This window comes from Danio aesculapii, chromosome 21 (genome assembly GCF_903798145.1).
Source record: "Danio aesculapii chromosome 21, fDanAes4.1, whole genome shotgun sequence".
Classification (NCBI taxonomy): Eukaryota; Metazoa; Chordata; class Actinopteri; order Cypriniformes; family Danionidae; genus Danio; species Danio aesculapii.
The window spans coordinates 20,272,127-20,293,998 of record NC_079455.1 but is presented as its reverse complement, the minus strand read 5'-3'; the positions used below and the strand labels follow the sequence as shown (position 1 = coordinate 20,293,998).

Here is a 21,872-nt window from a genome sequence, read left to right as displayed (position 1 = left end):
TGAGAATAAATTTACTATAAATCTGTATTTATGTGTATTACATAGCAAGAAAATCTGCATCATCATTTTACAAAGGTTTCTAAATGAATTTATAAATGTACAGTTCAAGTCAGAATTATTATCTCCCCCCCCCCCCCTTATTTTTTCCCCCAATTTTTGTTTAACGGAGAGAAGATTTTTTTCAGGACAAGTGACATTTAAAGCCTTAACTAGGTTAACTAGGCATGTTGGGGTAATTAGGCAAGTTATTGTATAACGATGGTTTGTTCTGTAGACTATCGAGAAAAAATATATTGCTTAAAGGGGCTAATAATTTTGACCATAAAATGGCTTTTAAAAAATTAAAAACTGCTTTTATTCTAGCCGAAATGAAACAAATAAGACTTTCTCCAGAAGAAAAAATATTATCAGACATACTGTGAAAATTTCCTTGCTCTGTTAAACATCATTTGGGAAATATTTAAAAAAGAAGAAAAAATTTCAAAGGGGGTTTTATAATTATGATTTCAACTGTAAATCGAGGTTAAAAAATAATACTGCGTGTCAAACACTGACGCTGTTGCAGATATTTTGAGGGCTCATGTATTTGTAGGGCACGAGCAGGTCTGTGTTTCTGTCTTCAACATACTCACTGAAGAAGGAAAGCTCTGCCTGAAAATTTCTCATCATCTTCTGCACAGCCGTCTGGCAGAAATAATCCTCAGGGTACTGACCCAGCTGAACCTGCGTGAAACATTAGAAAGCATTTGTAGGCATTTAGAAAAACAAACAAAACAAAACAAAAATGCTATGCTGTAATCAGCGGAGTATGAAACACTCACTAAATCTGCTGAGGGTTTGCTGAGGAGCCAAAAAACAGATGCTAGATTTGCAGAGGTGTTGGTGTCGGGCAGAGCCTGCAGAACAGTATTCTTATCTGAGCTTCCTTTACATGCTGGAGGAGGGCTTTTCAGAGAGCCAGGAGTGTTAGGAAACCAGCTGCCATAGTCAAACTAAGCAGAAACGATCAAATATATTAGAATCCCTTTTTTAAATCTTCTTTTTAAAGGGTCTTAAAAAGTCTTAAATCTCAAAAGCAAAATTTTAGGCCTTAAAAAGTCTCAAATCTACTGAAATATTGGTGTTGTAGGTCTTAAATCTTTCTTAACAGGTCTTAATTTTCCTTTGTTCATGTATAGCTGACCAATCTAGCTATTAACACCAAAACAATCACCAACAATCCATCTCAATAAAACCTTTAACTTTTTATTTAAAAATAGCATTTAATTATACACTTATAATTATTAACTTTCCTTACAGTAACATTTGCTTAAAAGTTCTCCATTTATTTACTGCTGAGGACTGACCTGACCTATATTTCCTGGTATTAAATTATTATTATTGTAGACTGAAGTTATTGACAGCTATGTTTTGTTCTATTCTTAGTAAGGGTTATATGGTTTGTAAATGCATATATTTGAAAATAATAATAATAATAAACATTTAATATTTTGAATTAATTACTTTTAATACTTTTTGATAGTGCTAGTGAAAATCTTTTCCAACTGGGATATTAAAAAATAAACTTTTTAGTTTAAAAGTATTTAGGCCTGTATAAGTCATTTTTCATTCATAATGCACTTAAAATATCTTTAAAAGTCTTAAATTTTATTTGGTGAAACCTGCAGAAACCATGTTTTAACATCCTAAACTTTTTTTTAAGCCCATCAACAGTGTATACAATATAAGCATAAATACAACAACAAATAGGCAAAATTATTATTTTTAACCATGAAGAAAAATACAACTAAAACAAAGAAAAAAAGAAAGAAACAGCCAAACACAAAGGGTATAAAAACATATTGAAAAAGCAAAAATTAGCAAAAGAGCTGCAGACAGGTGAAGTTTTTTTAAAGCCTTTTAGTTATGAGTAAATTTTCAGTAGAATGTCTTATACAGTTATATAATAATAGATACTTGAATACTAAATCAGTGTATATTTTACAGTGGTTCTTATTATCAGTAGCTACGTTTCCATCCAATTAATTTCATGCACATTTTGGAATATGGCATACAAAATTGTTAACGAAAACGTTAAGATGCACAGAAAACTTGTGCACGAGTAGGATACATGTTTTATCTAATAAGAAAAAAATGTGCATAAACCACAATGAAAACACATTTATTGAATAAATAATAGCATGAACATCCAAAAAAGTCATGTGATTTTGTTTTGTAGGATCATGTGATAACAAAAATTGGCACAGTGTGACAACCTTAATGGACAAACCTGCAGATCGAACACATGGTAAAACATCTGAAATGTTGTATTGGTCATTCTAAAATCCCTCAGTCAAAGTCTGGCATCAAAGTGGTTCATATTATTACCCACAGAGAAAATTTCAAAAGTTGAAAATGTAGGAATTTGGGAAAAATTGTGAAAGAGTTGTGTTTTTGGAGCTTTATTTATTAATTTATTAATTAATTTATTTATTTATTTATTTATTTATTTATTTAATTATTTTTAACTCTAAGACCAGTTTGTGTTTAGGGATACTCCCTGCTCTGTTGTATTTTAGAGTTCATTTGCTGGTGTTCAGGAGCCTGCTTAATAATGTCACATCTGGAGTTATATGTATAGAATTTTACATTGCATGACCTGAGCAGCTAGAGGGATCTGGAGTTATGTTCTTCATTGTGAGGTAGGTAAAAGCATATTTTTATATTTAAACTAGCTCAAAATGTTTGATATTTTCATTTCATATTTATATTTATTTGAGACGTAAATGTGTTTCCTTAAAAAAATAGTTTGGGTAGTTCATTAAAGAGTAAAATTCACTAATAGTTCAGCAATTCTAACCAATTCTAATTCTGTTGAACATAAAAAAAGATAATTAGAAAAATGCTGGAAACCTGCAACCATTGACTTTCACAGTATTTGTTTTTCCTACTATGGAAGTCATTGTTAACAGTTAACATTCTTCAAAATATCTTTCTTTATGTTTCAGTAGAAGAAAGAAACTCGTAATGCTTTTGAAACACTTGATGGTGATGACAAAGTAAGTACATTTTCATTTTTGAGTGACTTGAGTTTAAACACCAAATTAGCATATTTAAATGATTACCAAAGGCTGGAATAATGATACTGAAAATGCAGCATTGCCAGTAATAAAACCACATTATAATTTATATTAGGAATGAACAGTTATTTTAAACTGTAATAATATTGCACAATATTAAAGGTTTAATAGTATCTCTTTACAGTGTTCAGCAGCTTTGGTCAAAAATGAGACAAATTACAAATCTTAATTATTCCACACCTTTGACCTCTAGAGTATTTATTTAATTATATTAAATTAATTTCTGATTGCTTGAACTTGCCTGTCCTGCTCTAAGAGCAGCATGTTGAGCTGAAACTGTGAAGATCATCATGGTTATGAATTTAATGAGCTCCTCCACTGTGCTCAAACTCTGAGGAATTCCTAAATCAGCAGAAAAGGAACAATACTGATGAAAAATATAGACTTATATCAGAATAAAGACTCATATCAGAACCAAAAGCACGTAGTTAAACTCACCAGAGCTGCTCTGCTCCAGAAAGCCATGAATGAAGATCTCATTGATCCAGTCCTGGAGTTCAGTGTCCTTCTGCACATCACTGTCACTCTGGTAGAAAAACTCCACTACACTCAGAACAAAACTACAGACAGACAACAAAAACATCACAAACTCATCTGATTTGTTTTAAACTAAAAAGTTACAAGATGCCTTCAAAGAAATGCAACAGGAATTAAATAATGTAAATATTAATAATTGTTAAAGCATAAACTAATGAAATAAATTTAAATACATCAAATGGAATACAACATAAGAGCAAAATAATTAAATAAAGAAAAAAATTGAGTGAAGGTTAATTAAAATAAATTAATAAAGAAAATTGTAAAAATTAAATTAAATTAAATGGATTAAAATTAAATAAAAATATGATCTAATAACTTTAAATGATTTAAAATTTTAAAAAATGCAGTTTTTAAGAAAACAATATTAACTAATAATACATTAAATAAAATACAAATAAATGAAATGATACATTAAATTATCAATTAATCAAGTTTATTAATAATGAATATAAATAAATATATATTTATTATATAAAAGAACAAATATAATAATATATATAAAAATATAAAGAATAATATAAATAATATTTTAATAATATAATAAAATAAAAAATAGATAAATATATGTAATAAAATATAAAAATAAATAATAATATTACATTTATATAAACGACATGCAACAAAATGATCAAATCAAATACAATTTAGTACTATTAAAATAAAAGTGAATTGAAAGTAATTTAATAAAAGAAAAAGTCAAATTAAACTAAACTGTTAAAAAATAAATAAAAATATAATCTGAGAAATTTAAATTATACAAAATTTTAAAATGTTGATTTAAAAATAAAAAAATCTAATAATAATACATAAAATAAAAATTAATTAAATAATGCAATAAAATGTATAATTAATAAAATGCATCAATAATAAATAATATTAAAAGAATATAAACAAAATGAAGAAAAATATTCAAATGTGATAGGATTTAATAAATTAAATAGTGAGAAAAAAAATTGAAATGATCCATTTAATAAAGCAGTAAATTCAAATAATTCAAAACTGATGATCAATTAATCCAAAGAAATGAATTAAATTAATATCCATTAATAAATTAAAAACAAAACAAATATAAATTGCTTTCATTGATACATTTTTAAATGAAATTAAATTTAAATCAAAATAAAATAAAGCTAAATAACACTACTAAATGAATACATTCGAATTAAATAAAGTTAGAATAAATAAAATAAGAAACAAATAAAAAATTAGATGAATTTAGAATCAAAATGTTAAAAAAAATTGGAAAATAATGGAATATTAATGAAAAAATATGAAACAAAAAAAAATATTTATAATTTAAAATAACTAAATACAATACTAAGTACAAATTCAATTAAACTGAACACAAAAAATTATACAAATAAAAATCCCTTACTCATTTATCAAGGCCCAGAGGCGCAGTCCATCATCTCTGTAGAAAAAGTTTGGCAGAGAGTCCAGTTGGCGACCACTGATGTCTTCAGGCAGACAGAGAGAGCTGTAGGTCAGATCTGACAGAGCTTTCCTCATCAAAGCCGTCATCCCTTCATGCCCAATACTAGTACACTAAACAAAAAATCCATCACATAAAATCCCTAAGCAGTAAAAAACCATCCCCACACTCCCACAATACCTGAGACAAGACACCATCAGGCCCAATCAGCCTGTCCCGAACCAGACTGTTCATCTGAAGTGTATAACGAATGTGTGGCACCAACAACTACAAGACAATCACAAACACATCAGCAGTGAATATGAGTTATGCTTTTGAACACAGTGTTGATATCAGTGTGTGTCCTCGGGTGATGTACCTTGTGTATTGGGTGAGCTGCGGGAAGGTTCCTCAGCAATGACAGTGTGAAAGTCTCTGCCAGCAGTGAACGCAGATGAAGAGCCGCCTGATGCTCCAGACAGTCTGCGTTCCTTACGTAGAGTTTAGCGGTCAGCCAGTCCAGCTCAGAGTCGCTCGGTAGGAAGACTGGACTGTGTTCTGATGCCTCCTGCTGCAGCTGATACAGCAAACACACACACTACCATTGTCACTGCATGCAAAATCAGCTGCATACAGTATGATGGACATAGCATAGACATATTTCTTTTTCAATTCTTTTTGTTAAGGTTTTATTTTAAGTATTTAAAAAGTAGTTTACTTGTACATTTCACTTGTAAAGCAAAACTTCTAAAATAAATTTAATTAAATTCAAAAAAGTTTCATACATTTGAGATATTTTTATTATATGATTAAGTGAGATTTATTTATTAAATTATTTATTTATTTTTGCATAAATCGATTTCTAAGCAATATTTAATTTTTGTAATCATGGTAATATTTTGGAACGTATTTTAAATGAAATGAAATTATATTGAATACATTTTATATTTCTTTTATTTTATGATTTAGAGAGATTTTTGTTCATAAAACAATTTCTTTGGGGCAATATTTAAATTTTGTGATCATATTAATGTTTTGGAAATGAAATTAAATAAAAAAAATATATATTTAATTTATTTCATGATTTCTAAGAAATGCTTTTTTTCATAAATAATTTCTTTGGGACAATGTTTAATTTTTTTAATTTGATAAAATAAATGTGTTTATTTTTTTTATGATTTTGGAAGAAATGTTTATTGTTTTTTTCATGAAAAGATTTCTATGGGACAATATTTAAATTTTGTAATCATATAAAAATGTTTTAAATTAAATTAAAAACAAAATTTGATACATTTTATATTTATTTTATTTCAAGATTTAGTAAGAAATGTTTTTTTTTATAAAATGATTTCTTTGGGACAATATGTAAAATTAAATATTTAAATTTAAATATTGTGATCATGTTAATATTTCGGATTTAAATTAAATAAAATTATGATACAATTAAAACATTTTATTTATTTCATGATTTTGTGAGAAATGTTGATTATTTTTATTATGAAATTATATCTATGGGACAATATAAAAATTTTGTAATGATATGAATTTTTAAAAAATCAAATTAAATACAAAATTTCATAAATTTTATATTTAAATTATTTCATGATTTAGTAAGAAATGCTTTTTTTTCTTCCATAAAATGACTTCTATAGGTCAATATTTACATTTTGTAATCATATTAATATTTTTTAAATTAAATTAAACAAACTAAATCTATAATTTATTTCATGTTTTTGTGAGAAATGTTTTTTTTTTCCCATAAAACTATTTCTATGGGACAATATTTAAATTGTGTAATCATACTAATATTTTGGAAAGTATTTAAAAAAAAAAAGCTAACCTAAGCGAAAATACAATTTAAAAACTTTAATAAAATAAAATCTGACATTAGTTCATTTACCCAATGTCATAGTTTTGACATTTTAAAAAAAAAACAAATTTTTGTAAGAAAATGGTTATTGTGAGGGAAATATTTTAATCATATTAAGAAAAACTTAGAAAAAATAGATGTGATTAACTTACAGTAAAATAAAGTCAAGTAAAACACTGAAATGAATTTACCGTTTTATCAATGTTACATTTTTACTTAACATATGTTTAGCATATGTTAAGCATAAAACATAGATTTATGCATAAATAATGCCTAGTGGGTATGTTTATATATTTGGTCCCTAAAACAAGTCTTAAAAAGTCTAAAGTCATTTTAAAACTAATTAAGTTTACTAATTATAACCTGCGCAATGTACAGATGTCAAGATGAATGTTCATATTTTACATTTTAAGACTTGGTCCAGAGCATTATTTGAGTATTCCCATATCAATCAAATCCAGCACAGATACCTGAATAGCGATAGGCAGAAGTTTTCCCTCTTGATTCTTATAGAACAAACACAGAGGAGCCGTGACAAACTGCTGCTTCCCATTGATGACCTGAGTCTGTAAATCTGCCAGTCGCTTGTAGTCACATAAGAAGATGTTTCCTTTCTGTTGAGTTCAAGCCAAACACTTTAGAGGCATATTACAGAGCCATATTACAGAGCCATATTACAGAGACTACAGAGCCATATTCAGTTCGAAGAAGCAAATCTGTCATAATTCTACCTTCATCTCCACATTTAGAGAAGTTCCGCTGTCCAGAAAAGGCAGAACCATGTCATCAGAAACAGCAAAGTTAAGAGGAAGTTCTGAGCATCTGCGGAGCATCAGTGGATTGGGGCCGTTTAACAGCTGATGGCCCAAAAAATCATCATCCTTCCAATGCAGATACACATATTCTGGTATAAAACAATTGCAACAAGATTAATGACTGATTTACTGCATTCAACATCAAGCATATCATCTGACGTCAATATATTTTCACTTTAGCAGCTATTTTACTTGAGATTGGGGTTTTGGATGGCCTAAAGGCTCTTTTCATGTATTTGATGTTAGGCCACTGATCTGCTTTCTTCGCCAGTTTCTTCATTTTGATCTCACCAAGCCTGGAAGATAAACTCAGCATTAGTGTAACAAGCATACGCTCAGTTTTTTGAGAAACGTTGATTATTTTTATTATGAAATTATTTCTATGAGACAATATTTAAATTTTGTAATGATATGAATTTTTAAAACATTTAATTAAATACAAAATTTAATACATTTTATATTTAACTTATTTCATGATTTATTAAGAAATGCTTTTTTTTCCTTCCATAAAATGATTTCTATGGGATAATATTTAGATCTTGTAATTATATTAATATTTCTTAAATTAAATTTAATACAACTAAATTTGATACAATCTAAATACAATCTAAATATTTAATTTATTTCATGATTTTTTTGAGAAATGCTTTTTTTTCCCCATTAAACGATTTTTTATGGGACAATATTTAAATTTTGTAATCATACTAATATTTTGGAAAGTATTTTTAAAAAGTTAACCTAACCTTAAAAAAAATTATTTAGTTTTTTAGTTAATAAGTTTAGGTTTTTATTTAAAAAAAAAAAGTTAACCTAACCTTTACTTATTAAGTATACTTTACAGTGCTTCTCCTTCAGAACTCCCTTTTGTGCTGTTGAGGATGTTTTCATCCACTCAGGGGGGACTTTGAGTCTTAATTTGGACACAACTTTCTCTGTGTTTAAGCAAATGGAATGATATTTGGTGACAGATCTTATTTTGACACATATTAAGCTTTGAAAATGTTCAAAAATTCAACACTCAGGGCAAAATGACTATCCTTTCATTATGTTTGTGACTGTTTTTGCCCCTATTGACTTCCATTATAATGACATTTTTGATTGCAATGCCATGACACCATATAATCATGCATTCCTGATTGTTGCTGCTTTTCCCTGTTGGGAAGAGGTTTAATGTGTTATTTTTACTGTTGATTATCAATTGTAGTGCAAAAAAAGCTTAGTTTCTGCCTTCTATAAGGAGTATAGTGTGTGTGTGTGTGTGAGAGAGAGAGAGAGAGAGATCTTTACGCACTTATCTTGATATGTCTGAGAAAATCAAAATAATCAGCTCTCAGAACAGTCAATGTGTATTTCTGCACACACACTATAATCTGCTGTTTTGCTCCATAGAGCTCCATATAAAAGCGAGAAACTTTTTTGCATAGGCCTATCTTAAGGGATAATGCTGCCAACTGATGATCAACAATAAAAATTAAAAGTTTGACCTCTTCCCAACGGGGAAAACAACCAAACAATCAAAAATGCATGATTATATGGTGTCATGGCATTGCAATCAAAAAATGTCATTATAATGTAAGTCAATGGGGCTAAAACAGCCACAAACATAATGAGAGGGTAGCAAATTTGAACAGTACACAAGGGTTAACTATTTAGTAAACAGATTCAATGGGATACTGAAAACATTCCTCAGAGATTGGGGTATTTCTCATGTATTGACAAGAGAACATCTCACAGTTGCTGCAGATTTGTCAGCTGTTTAAAAATGATGTCGAACTCTTCAATCTCAATCCCAAAAGCACTTCATTGGATTGAGATCTGGGTAGGGTTGCAGCTGATTATTGAAAGTTATTGCTTAAACAGGAACATAAAGTCCACACTAGAGGCTTAGTAGCTAGTTTAACAGTGCTTACCTAAGGAAATATATTTCCCTGTGGATATAGAAGTCTATAGAAGTATTAGTGGGGGGCCTTAAAGTCCCTTTATGTTGCATCTAAGCTAAGTTTTAAAGAGCGCCTATTATGGGTTACTGAAAATGACCTTCCATGCAGTGTGTAACAGCATTAAGTGAATGAAAACATCCAGCTGAGGTCTAAAACTGAAAGTGCACCATGCTTAAAAATATCTATTCTTAAACAAAATAATCAACTCAGAGTCGAATAAATGAATCGTGTTGGGTTCAGATCTTTTACTTGAATGCGTCAACGTTGATATGGTATATCACCAAATATGTAGTGCTGGTTCCGGTAAAAACGTGAATGCACATTTTTCATCAGACATGGAGCACGGGGGATCACGGGACTGATCATGACACAAAGATGACGATCACTAACGCCCCATTCACACTGGTTGTCAACGTCAGCGTCAACAATTCCCATTCACTTTGAATGGGTGACCTCAGGCATTGCCGAACTGCATTGTGGATCCGTCTGCACCGCTTCAGCGGCGTTGCTAACAGCAGAAGTTGGGAAATTCTCAACTTTTCAAGCACCAACGGAAGTGTCAGCCAATCAGATTGTTGTATGCAAATACCCTAGCTCAGACAGTAGCCAATTGTGGACTAATTTCATTGGCTGACGATGCTGTGATGATAGCGTCAGCCCCAACTTCAGACACCCCCTCGGTCAAGCGTTGAGGCTGAAGCCCCGTGTGAATGCACAGTAACAGATGGAGATTCGGCTGTGGGGAGTAAACAGTTAAAGTTTAAATCAGCGCAGATTATCCCAATGCAAAGGAGGGGTTTGGGAACAAATGAATCGCTGAACAAATCATATGGGAGTCATTGGGATAATTAGGTAAAAATAAATGTTTTTCTAATGAAAGTGTTTTCTGACCTTGCATGCATATCAGCCTGTTGCTGGAGACCCCCAAAACTGAAATATGACCTTTTATAATGCCTAGTAATGGCTCTTAAACTTGTACACTGCTGGCAAAACTACACCCTGGAGACAATTGTGGTAATGGTTCTTACACTTTTTCCAATGTCAAATTTAAGCACTTTCCAGATGTAGTTTCAATGTTTTCTAGTGCTTTACAGATGTGGTTAATGACATATTTACATAGATATACAGTGTTCAGCATAAATGAGTACACCCTCTTTTAAAAATGAATATTTTTATCCATTTCTCAGTTAATATTACCAATATTTGTGCATTTAAACAAAGCAGTTTTATTCAAAATTTAATTTGGTCACCAAACATCTTTAGGAATCGGTAGACAATACAGTCTGGTTAATCTCTTTTGCCCTCTTGCATCAACATGGCGTTTTCACTAACGGTATTGCAGCACACTGATATTTTACTCTCTTTTATAGATTTGTGTGTGTGTACACCCTAGAGATTGTTGTGTGTTAAAGTACCAGTAGATCAGCAGTTTCTAAAATACTCAGACCAGCATGTCTGCACCAACAACCATAGTATTTCCAAAGACAAACTGTTCCCCTTTCTGATGTTCAGTTTGACAGTTCATATCGACCACATTCTACATGCCTAAATGCACTGAGTTACAGATTTGCACCCACAATCAGATAAAGAATGTGTATCCACTAAAGCAGCTGGTGAGTGTTTGTATGTGTGTGTTTTACTTACGCAGAGGAGCAGTTAAAAGCTGAATCTATGTCTTTAGTGAATGAGAAGCGAACCGCTGAGGGAACAGACAAGGGATCTTGAAAAGCAGCCTGTTTTGGGAGACCGGCTTTAAACTCAGTATATCTTAAAGAGGAGGAAAGATGAACAAACACAAGGAAATCAATAAAGATGACATGGAAATGATTGCACTTGAGTTTTTAGTGGAGCAAACGTACTGGTATACTTCTTTGTTCAGCTTTAGCTCGTTTTGTCTGTGCTCTTTCAGTTGTGGATATTGCTCTTCATAGATTTTTGTAGCTGTCAGAATGTATAAAAGATACAGAAGCAATGTTAGACAGAAACACCCTAAATAAAATATGTACACTGTGCTTTAAAATGTTAGGGTAGGTAAGATTAAAGTCTAAGATTTAAGATACTGAAGCTTGTCTATATTTAAATATATTCATTCAATCATTCATTTTCTTTTCGACTTAGTCTCTTTGTTAATCAGCGGAATGTAATAAATATGTTTTATGCAGCAGATGCCCTTCCAGCTGCAACCCATCACTGGGAAACACCCATACACACTCAATCACACATATACACTACGTACAATTTACCTTACCCAATTCACCTATACTGCATGTCTTTAGACTTGTGGGGGAGACCCACGCGAACACTGGGAGAACATGCAAACTCCACACAGAAATGCCAACTGACCCAGCTGAGGGTCAAGCCAGCGACATTTTTGCTGTGCGGTGACAGCACTTCCCACTGTGCCGCTTGTATATCAATATATTTCAAAACATAATTTATTTGTGATATTAATGTTGAATTTTCAACAACTTTGGCCCGCGTGCACTAGTTTGGTTATGTCTGATCTAACTGAAAATGTCTAGATCAGAGATGCCTAAAGTAGGACCCGTGGGCCAAAAATGGGCCATGGTAACCTTAGATTTTCCCCACCATTTCATCTGAATAGAGAGGGAGAATGAGGGAGAGGTGGTCATTTACAATTTAAAGTAACCTTTTTGTTTCTTTGTTTTATTGTTGACAAAATGCCACCCCGAAATGAAATGATACAATTGAATGTTGTAAATAAATCAGACTTTTAAAAATCTGTCACTTGATAGATAGAGGACAATGGTCAAGACATCGATGAGCAAATCAAGGTGAAGGCAGGATCAGCTCGACTAGTGTATTCAGCATTGAACTCAATTGTGTTATAATTGGGATTGTCTATATTTTTACTGTAGCCTAATATGTTCGGTATAAAATTTTTAAAATGATACTGTGTTAGTTAATATGATTTAAAGCAACAATTTTAGTAAATACCCCTTGGCAAATTTATTGTAATATGGTTTTTGGTTATATTTGGCCCACATCCCTCAATCCAGTTTGGTTTTTGGCCCTTTACAGGAAAAAATTTGGGCACCCCTGGTCAAGATTCTTTAAAGTAATGATTAACACTTTCACATGACATTTTTCTAATAATGCAATAATAGATGCACATAAGCAAACCTTTGGCCTCCCTCAGCTCAATCACTTCTCTCTTTGTCATCCATTGATAACATGGAAAACTGATCACATCTTTTTCAGGGGTTTCTACGTTCACCAAAGAGCAAAACCAGTCATTTTCTGGCAAGAACAGGAAATTATCTTTCTCAAGTCTGACCAGTAGCAAGGTGCCAAGAGATAACCTGGTCGTCACTTTGTACGTAACTTTCTGAAAAAAAAAAAAAAATACAAAATCTTCAGTCAAATAAGCTTCCGGCTCATTTTAGTTAGAGATTTCCTGAGCTCATTAGAATTTTTAACAATTAAAAACAAATACTCACCATTCCTATATTAAAATCTCTTCCATAGGTGTCAAGCTTGGTCCGCTCGCTCTCTCCTTCAGTGCCAATCAGAGTTATGAATATATTGTCAAAAGTGCCTGCGTGGGCCATGGAGCCTGTGGTCACCTCTACTTCATATACAGCCTTCATAGCTCTAAAAAATTAAAATAGAGATTGTGTTATTTGCCATTTGTTTTTTAATGGCAAATTGTCAGTCAGGTGAAGGTTAAATCTGTAATGTTCATAAATTGTTTTATAAAATGTTCACAGTTTTTGGAAGGGATTGTTTAATTAAACTAAAATTCTCAATAATAGTATACTGTGATGTTTTATTGGTTATTTTGAGTTATAATATGGAAATCCAACTTAAAAGTTCATAAAACCGATCAATATCTATTCATACAAATATAGCTCTTGTTTTACATGTATTGTATTATATTCTAGTGTTTATTCATATGCAAATTGTGCTTATTCTTTAGATACTAGTATTTTATTTGTGTTTATTTATTAGATAAAAGTTCGGTGGCACATTCATTAATGTTAATGTATTTACTAACATCAACAAAGATGAATACTGTAAATCTATTGTTCATTGTTTGTTGATGTTAGTAAATACATTTGCTAACATTAACTAATGCAACCTTAGTGTAAAGTGTTACCAATAGCTATTATTAGATGCTAGAGTCAATTAAACAGATTTTAGTAATTATTCATTTTAGTATTTATTTCAGTACAGACTAATAACCAATACCTTGTCTTTTCTAGTGACATATTTATCTTATTTGCTATTTACTTATATTTGGGATTTATCATTAAAATATCAACGAGTAAGTTATAAATAGCTTGTTTCCTAAATGTGACTAGTACATGTTTCTTCATATAGTAATAGTTATTCACTGTAGTAATATATTTATACGTATGGATTAGTTCTAATCAATAAGAACTAGTATCTATTTAGTACTCTTACCTAATAAATTGATAATAGTACTACCTATTCATTAGATACTACATTGTAAAAAAGGCTGAGTTCCATAAGAATTAACTTAACTTATTAGTTTTTACAAATTTAAGTAGATTGAACCAGGGGCGTCGCTAGACCCCCAGTGAAAATCTCCAGTGCCCCAGTAAATGCATTGAGATATGATTTACTTCATATGCAAGTGTGTTTATTAAGAGTGGTCATTCCGAAATCAAGACGTTATTCTCTATGTGCAACCGAACCAACGCTGGTGAAAGCAATGTAACCAAAAAGCAAACTGACGCATCTCCGCGTGTGCGCAGAAAACACGCGCGCCTCGCGCACGCGCTGCTCTTCCTCTGAGAGTCCCGGTAGTAAACATGCGCGCCAAAAAAGCAGGCTGCTTGTTACGCGCCGCTCATGCGTTGTAAAACCAGCGTAACAGCCTTTTTTGTTTTGCAAGTGGACAAACTAAAGTTTAAACAATATGATGGTGATCTTACTAAGCATGCCTCCTGATAGATTTCTTTGTATTAAGCAAAAAGGAGGGATGACGAGTCAGGAGCTAAGACTTCACAAACCTAATTATCTGCCATGTCAAGTCTAAGACAACAGATAATCCTATAACACATCTTTTTTATTTTATTTTATTGAATTGTCTATAGAATTTCATTCAAATGAAATCAATATTTATGCTAAAGTAATTTCTTAAATGATCTTAGCATATCACTCCAGTTGTCTTAACATTGTTTTCCAGTTACATTTAAGATTATTTTGAAGAATAATTGTATAATAATAATAATACTTATATTTATAATAAATATAATATACATATGTATATTATATTTATTATAAATAAAAGTATTCTTATTATTATACAATTATTCTGCAAAATAATAGTGAATAAAAGTATTATATATGTATTTATATATATATATATATATATATATATATATATATATATATATATATATATATATATGTATGTGTGTGTGTGTGTGTGTGTATATATATATATATATATATATATATATATATATATATAGTGTATTTATATATATATATATATATATATATATATATATATATATATATATATATATATATATATAGTGTTTTTTTTTTTTTTTTTTGAGGGGGGAAGGGGGTACGTGCCCCAGTAGAGCTTCATGTCTAGCAACGCCCCTGGATTGAACATAAAACAATTAACTTAAGTTAATTTATAAAGTCATTTGGAATGGCAAAGAAAGCGTTCTTGCAGGACTCCCAGAGTTCATCAAGATTTCTTGGATTCATCTTCAATGCCTCCATCTTACCCTAGACATGCTCAATAATGTTCATGTCTGGTGACTGGGGTGGCCAATCCTAGAGCAATTTGACCTTCTTTGCTTTCAGGAACTTTGATGTGGAGGCTGAAGTTTGAGAAGGAGTGCTATCGTGCTGAAGAATTTGCCTTGTCCTGTGGTTTGTAATGTAATGGGCAGCACAAATGTCTTGATACTTCAGACTGTTGATGTTGCCATCCACTCTGCAGATCTCTCGCACACCCCTCATACTGAATGTAACCCCAAACCATGATTTGTCCTTCACCAAACTTGACTGATTTCTGTGAGAATCTTGGGTCCATGTGGGTTCCAATAGGTCTTCTGCAGGATTTGTGATGATTGGGATAAAGTTCAACAGATGATTCATTCGAAAAATCAACAATCACAGTTTTCGACAGTCCATCTTTCCTGCAAACTGTGGGCCTTGGCAAATGCAATACTTTTTTTTAAATTGTCTTCTGATCAATGCTGGTTTCTGGGCTCTAACCAGTTGCGATGTAGCTCTGCTGCCGTTGAAAAAAGGTTGGACTGGACTAACGAACCAACAAGGGGTCCTCTCGAATTGTTGTTTTGCTTGGTCTGCCTGACCTGGGCCTGTCATGCAGTTCACCAGTTTCTTTAAATCTATTTATATCCTCTACACATAGTGTTTAGATACATTAAAGATGTCTGCCACCTCAGCAGGAAAATTGATCTTCAGGCTCTTGATGATCCGCACTTTGGTCTGTGGTTGAGTCTTTGGCATGTGGCAGGTCAGGAAACATTTCAAATGAAGTTTGGGTGTGCTGGGGTTCATGTGTTGGGAATGTGTTAATTGCAGTATTTTTCACAGGTGATAATCTAATTTGTGATTGGGTGAATCATTTAAAGATCAGACCCGTCTTTCTTAATTAAATAATTAAAAATCAAGACATGATGCGATTCTATTTTGGTAAAATAAGCGTAATCTAGAGGCCTTTGCCTTTCATATAAGCCACTTCTAATTCCAAATGATCAAATAGAAGTCAAGCTATTATTTGTTGTTCCTAAAACTTTGATAGGTAACAAGACTTTTGTCAAGTTAGTGAAGTTCCTACAGTATTTAACAGATACTAGTTATTTTTAGATACTAGTACTTACTTCAGAATCTTTTGGAATTATTATCATTAGTCGTATCCTTATCTTATAGTAACAAAATGATATTTACTTAGTCTTATGTTATGACTTGTCAAAAATGTCACTTTGAGTTTCACTGAATATCTTTCTACAAATCTTTCTTACAAATCAAATCTTTCTATAAAATCTCAAAAATAACATTTCAAAACAATGCTAGTATGTATTAAGTAAGCATTAGTGGCTAATCAATAAGCATTAGAATTCAATGTTCAAGTACTAGTATTTAACAATATGTATTAATATGCAAATATGTACTAGTATATAAAATGAGTACTTGGAACTAGTAAACTAAATAATAAACTAAAGAAATTATGACTCTATAACAGATTCTAATAAAACTCAATGGCCTCCAAAAAAAAACCCACAAAAAGTGTCAAGAGAGAAATCTTATCATCACTGAAGCACTATAATTTAATTGTTATTGTAAGTACTATTGACAATTAATAAGTAGTATATAGCAAAAAAATAACTAGTATGCTAATTACAACTTATTACAATGCCTGACAAAAGTCTTTCCAAGTTTTAGGAACAACAAATAATAACTTGACTTTAGTTGATCATTTAGCATCAGATGTGGCTCATATGAAAGGCAAAGGCCTCTATTACACTAATTTACCAAAATAAAATCATCATGTCTTGATTTTTAATTATTTTATTAGTACAGACAGGCCAGACTTTGCTAAGACAAAAGTCTTGTCACATCTTTAAATGATTCACAAATTAGAGCATCACGTGTGACAAATAGGTGTATCCCTCATTTGAAATGTTTCCTGACCTGCCACATGCCAGTTTCAACCACAGACCAAACTGCTGATCATCAAGAGCCTGAAGACCAAGTTTCCTGCTGAGGTGGCAGACATCTTTAATGTATCTAAATGTCTTGTGGAGAGGATAAAAATTTTTTTTTTGAAGAAACTGGTGAACTTCATGACAGGCCCATGCAGGTCAGGCAGACACAGTAAGACAACAGTTTGAGAGCACTGCTTATTGGTTCGACAGTCCAGTGGCAACCCATTTTCATCTGCAGCAGAGCTACACCGCAACTGGTCTCCAGAAACCCCTGTATCTACAAGAACAGTTCGTCGAATTCTCTCATGCAGTGCTCTCAATGGCCGAATTAGTACTCAGAAACCAGCATTAAACAGAAGACAACAAAAAAAACCTGCTGCATTTGCCAAGGCCCACAGCTTGCAGGAAGGATGGACTGTGAAAAAGTGGCAGAAGGTCGATTTTTCAGATGAATCATCTGTTGAACTTCATCCCAATCATAGCAAATACAGCAGAAGACCTATTGGAACCAGCATGAACCCAAGATTCACACAGCAAACAGTCAAGTTCAATGGAGAAAAAATCATGGTTTGGGGTTACGAGCATGTCTGGGGTAAGTTCAGTGGAGGAAAAATCATGGTTTGGGGATACGTTCAGTATTGGGGTGTGTGAGAGATCTGCAGACTGGATGACAACATCAACAGCTTGAAGAATCAAGACATTTGTGCTGCCCATTACATTACAAACCACAGGAGAAGGCAAATTCTTCAGCAGGATAGCACTCCTTCTCATGCTTCAGCCTCCACATCTAAGTTCCTGAAAGCAAAGAAGGTCAAATTGCTCTAGGATTGGCCAGCCCAGTCACCAGACATGAACATTATTGAGTATGTCTGAGGTAAGATGAAGGTGGAGGCATTGAAGATGAATCCAAAGAATCTTGATGAACTCTGGGAGTCCTGCAAGAAGGCTTTCTTTGCCATTGCAGAGACGTTTGGATACAGTCCTCCAGGTTAATGGGAGTCATACACAATATTAATTATTTTTCTACAGAAACATGACTTTATATTCTGTACTGTACATTATTTCTGTTAAGTGACAAGACTTTTGTCTAAGCAAAGCCAGACCTTACTGTCCTAATTAAATAGTTAAAAATCAAGGCATGGTCATATTTTATTTTGGTAAAATAAGCGTAATCTAGAGGCCCTTGCCTTTATATAAGCCACTTTTGATACCAAATGATCGACTAAAAATTATTTAATATTTATTGTTCCTAAAACTTGGATAGGAGACGAGCCTTTTGTCAGGTAGTGTATATTGGTTTTAACAGATACTGGATCAGTCTTATGGGTTACTACTCATTTTTGCCCTCTGTTGGTAGAATGTTAAAACCAATTATACCTAACATAACCAACAAATCCTAATATAATAGCCAATATGTGATGGTTTATAATGTTTTAATAGTACTTCTAGCTTTACAGCAAGGTAGTATTTAATGAACAAGTACTAGTATTTATTTAAATGGCAGTGCTATCAAAACAGTATAATGTGGCTAATGAACAAATCGTACTTGGAAAAGAAGCCAGTAACTGAAAAATAAGTATTAGCGGCATGAAAAGAGACACAAGTATGTAGCTCACCTATTACAAAGGTTTTGGCAAACCTCTACTCAACCATCTGGTTGCGTCTCGCAGAGGGAACATGAGTGACATGAAGGTGTTATCAGCATAAACCTCGTGTTTGTTGTTAAAGTACAGAATAAAAATACAAACATACCTGAGGTAGATGTTCAAGCACAGCCCGAGAGATCAAATGAGGAAAACCTGAAACTCAATATAGCAGGATGCTGCCAAGCCGGATTACTCCTATAGTGAAAAGGTCAGACCATTACGTAAAACAGGTGAAGCCTAATAATTCCAGCTGTTGTCTGTTTTTAATCAACAAAATCACTACTTATCACCAATTTAAAAAGACATTTAAATGTACTGTAGGTGTTACCAAGGCACAGCAAAGGTTGAAAATGCTACAAATTCTTAACAGAAGGAACTGATTTATGTCCATGAAGACAGATCGCTCTCTTATGACATTTCTGTTCTTGGAATTCATTTTGGCACTGTTTACATAGCATGTTATACAAGATTGTTGTAGTTTGTTAAGGATGGCATTGTAAAGATGTCTCCAGGAAACACTTCAAGTAGTAGTTACAAAAAAAAATTAATTAAAAAATTGTCATGCAAAACAAGAAGCACACCCAGAAATACCACTTCCGCAAGCTAGATGTGTTCACTCTCAGAAATAAAGGTACGTGAGCTGTCACTGGGGCAGTACCTTTTCAAAAGGTACATATTTGTACCTGAAGGGTCCATTTTTGGTACATTTGGGCACTAATAAGCCCCTTTGAGGTACCACTGTGGGCTCTTTGGGTACAAATATGTATCTTTTGAAAAGATACTGTCCCAGTGACAGCTCACGTACCTTTATTTATGAGAGTGTAGAATCAGATCAGAGTGGAAAATCTGTGTAAGGAATAGGTCTCAAACTCGATTCCTGGAGGGCCGCAGCTCTGCAGTTTTGCTCCAACTGTAATCAAACTCAGTTGATCCAAATAATCAAGACTACTATGGACTATTAAGCAGGTGTGAGTTGGAGCTGGTTGGAGCTAAACTATGCAGAGCTGCGGCCCTCCAGGTATTGAGTTTGAGACCACTGGTGTAAGGGTTTCAAGCAGGCTTTATAGAGGTAAATATTAGATAATTAGTGAATTATGGGGAGCAAACCATTTTTAACAATCATATTTTAATAACAGAACTTCAAACTAATACCCTTTTCTTGTTTTCCTTTTCGATTTTAAGTTTACCTCACCAGACAAGACATCCCAAGTTGGTCAAAGTAAGGGAGGAGGGTGGGGGATGCAACGTTGATGGGGGGAGGGGCGTTGGGGTGGTCGATGGCCTCAACATTTATTCGCTCTCAAGTGGTTTAAAAAATAAATAAAAATAAATAAAAATAAATATATATATATATATATATATATATATATATATATATATATATATATATATATATATATCATCAACCCATTCTTAACTACTCATGAACACCTTATGCACGTCAGTCTAGTGCGTTTACACTGAATAACAATAGTAAAGTGTTCTGTCAACATTAAGATCAACAGTTTAAACACAGGAGTTCATGAGTAGTTAAGGATGAGTTAATGCTGATGTACCCCTCCAGGTAAAGTCATGACATAATTATACCCTAACGGCTCAGGAGTTCATGTTGGTTACACTTAGCTTAAACTTAAATGTTAACTAATACATTAAAGAACAACATGTACTAACAAGTAATTAAGGTAGCCATTATTCACACGTGAACTCTTGTGACTCATGTTGTAGTTAATGTTAGTTTATGATTAGCCCACGCCTTAACTCATCATTAATTCATAATAAAATGATACTTAGTTTACATATTAATACATAATTATTCATGTACTTTTCTTGTAAAGTGTCATTGGATATTTTGTTGAAAACCTGAAGAAGTTGACTTTTATATATAAAAAAGAAACATATCATGTGCCATAAAACATAGCTTGGAAGTCAATGGGGCTACCAGTTACACTGAAAAAAATTATTCAAAGATGATTCCTTGGATTTACTCAATTTATTTATGTTAAGTGGTTGTAAACAATTTATTTGGGCTGAATTTAAACAAACAAATTAAGTTAAACATTGCTCAATTTAATTTGTTTGTTTAATTTCAACACAAATAAATAGTTTGCACCAGTTTTGCATGCAACACTTTTTTCAGTGTACCAACATTCCTCAAAATATCTTCTTTTGTGTTCTTCAGAAGAAAGAAAAAACAAATATGAGTAAATGATAATTATTTTATTCAGTTTAAATGACTTTTTTTAATCTTCATATATTTACTTGATACGCATTTGAAACGATTAATATTTTTGGGGAGAAAAGATCAAAATGTAAAGTGTGTATAATGATTAAAAGAACAAAATATCTGACAAATTAAGCTAATTTATTTAGCAAAAAAAAAACATTTTCATTGCTTAATGATGGATATTTTTTCTAGTTTTAAGCATATTGCATGCAAAAACAGCCATAGACTTATTGGCGTATTTTTTTTTGTCCCTACTACGTATGGTAAATGATATTTTTCCAACATTCTTCAAAATATCTTATTTTGTGTTCACCAGAAAAAAAGAAATTGATAAAAGCTAAAAGCACTTGAGTATGGGTGAAGTTTGAGGCAATTTTAATTATTTCGTGTGAACTGTCTCTCAAGGATGTTTAAGCATTTGTATTGAAAAACAACAACACAACACTGTAAAAGAAATGCGTTCAATGTAATGACTTACAGTAGAATCTAAACATTTCCATTCAGATAAAAAGCTTTAAACTGTGGAAAAGCAAATTCGAGATTTTTATGACCACAGAATCAGACCATCACGACCAAGTTCATTTATTACTGACGTCCAACTTTTTACAGAACAACACAG

General features: G+C 32.1%; 2 protein-coding genes across 2 annotated transcripts in view; both read right to left on the bottom strand.

The window, feature by feature from the left end:
- Positions 1-175: 175 nt before the first annotated feature.
- Positions 176-13,318, bottom strand: si:dkey-17e16.9 (hydroperoxide isomerase ALOXE3). The gene is made up of 14 exons (XM_056446906.1): positions 13,157-13,318; positions 12,840-13,044; positions 11,555-11,636; positions 11,340-11,462; positions 7,948-8,051; positions 7,672-7,844; positions 7,411-7,554; positions 5,450-5,647; positions 5,272-5,358; positions 5,035-5,204; positions 3,558-3,679; positions 3,361-3,461; positions 822-992; positions 176-723 (listed from the first exon to the last, which is right to left on the bottom strand). Exons 1-14 carry the CDS (start codon positions 13,304-13,306, stop codon positions 544-546), a joined length of 2,010 nt encoding a protein of 669 aa, XP_056302881.1. The 5' UTR covers positions 13,307-13,318; the 3' UTR covers positions 176-543.
- Positions 13,319-21,811: 8,493 nt separating this feature from the next.
- Positions 21,812-21,872, bottom strand: part of mrps12 (mitochondrial ribosomal protein S12) — a 2,372-nt gene continuing 2,311 nt past the window's right edge. The window contains exon 3 of the mRNA XM_056446363.1: positions 21,812-21,872. This exon is cut by the window's right edge and continues 392 nt beyond it. The gene's annotated coding sequence lies outside the window, so the exon portion shown is untranslated.

What these genes read in the sequence shown, in the direction of transcription:
- si:dkey-17e16.9 (XM_056446906.1), bottom strand. Translation starts at nt 13,306, where the DNA reads ATGAAGGCTGTATATGAAGTAGAGGTGACCACAGGCTCCATGGCCCAC. An exon ending in CTCTGGGCCTTGATAAATGA is followed by an intron (nt 3,680 to 5,034) that starts GTAAGGGATTTT and finishes GTCTGTCTGTAG; the next exon opens with TTTTGTTCTGAGTGTAGTGG. An exon ending in GCAAACCCTCAGCAGATTTA is followed by an intron (nt 724 to 821) that starts GTGAGTGTTTCA and finishes TGTTTCACGCAG; the next exon opens with GTTCAGCTGGGTCAGTACCC.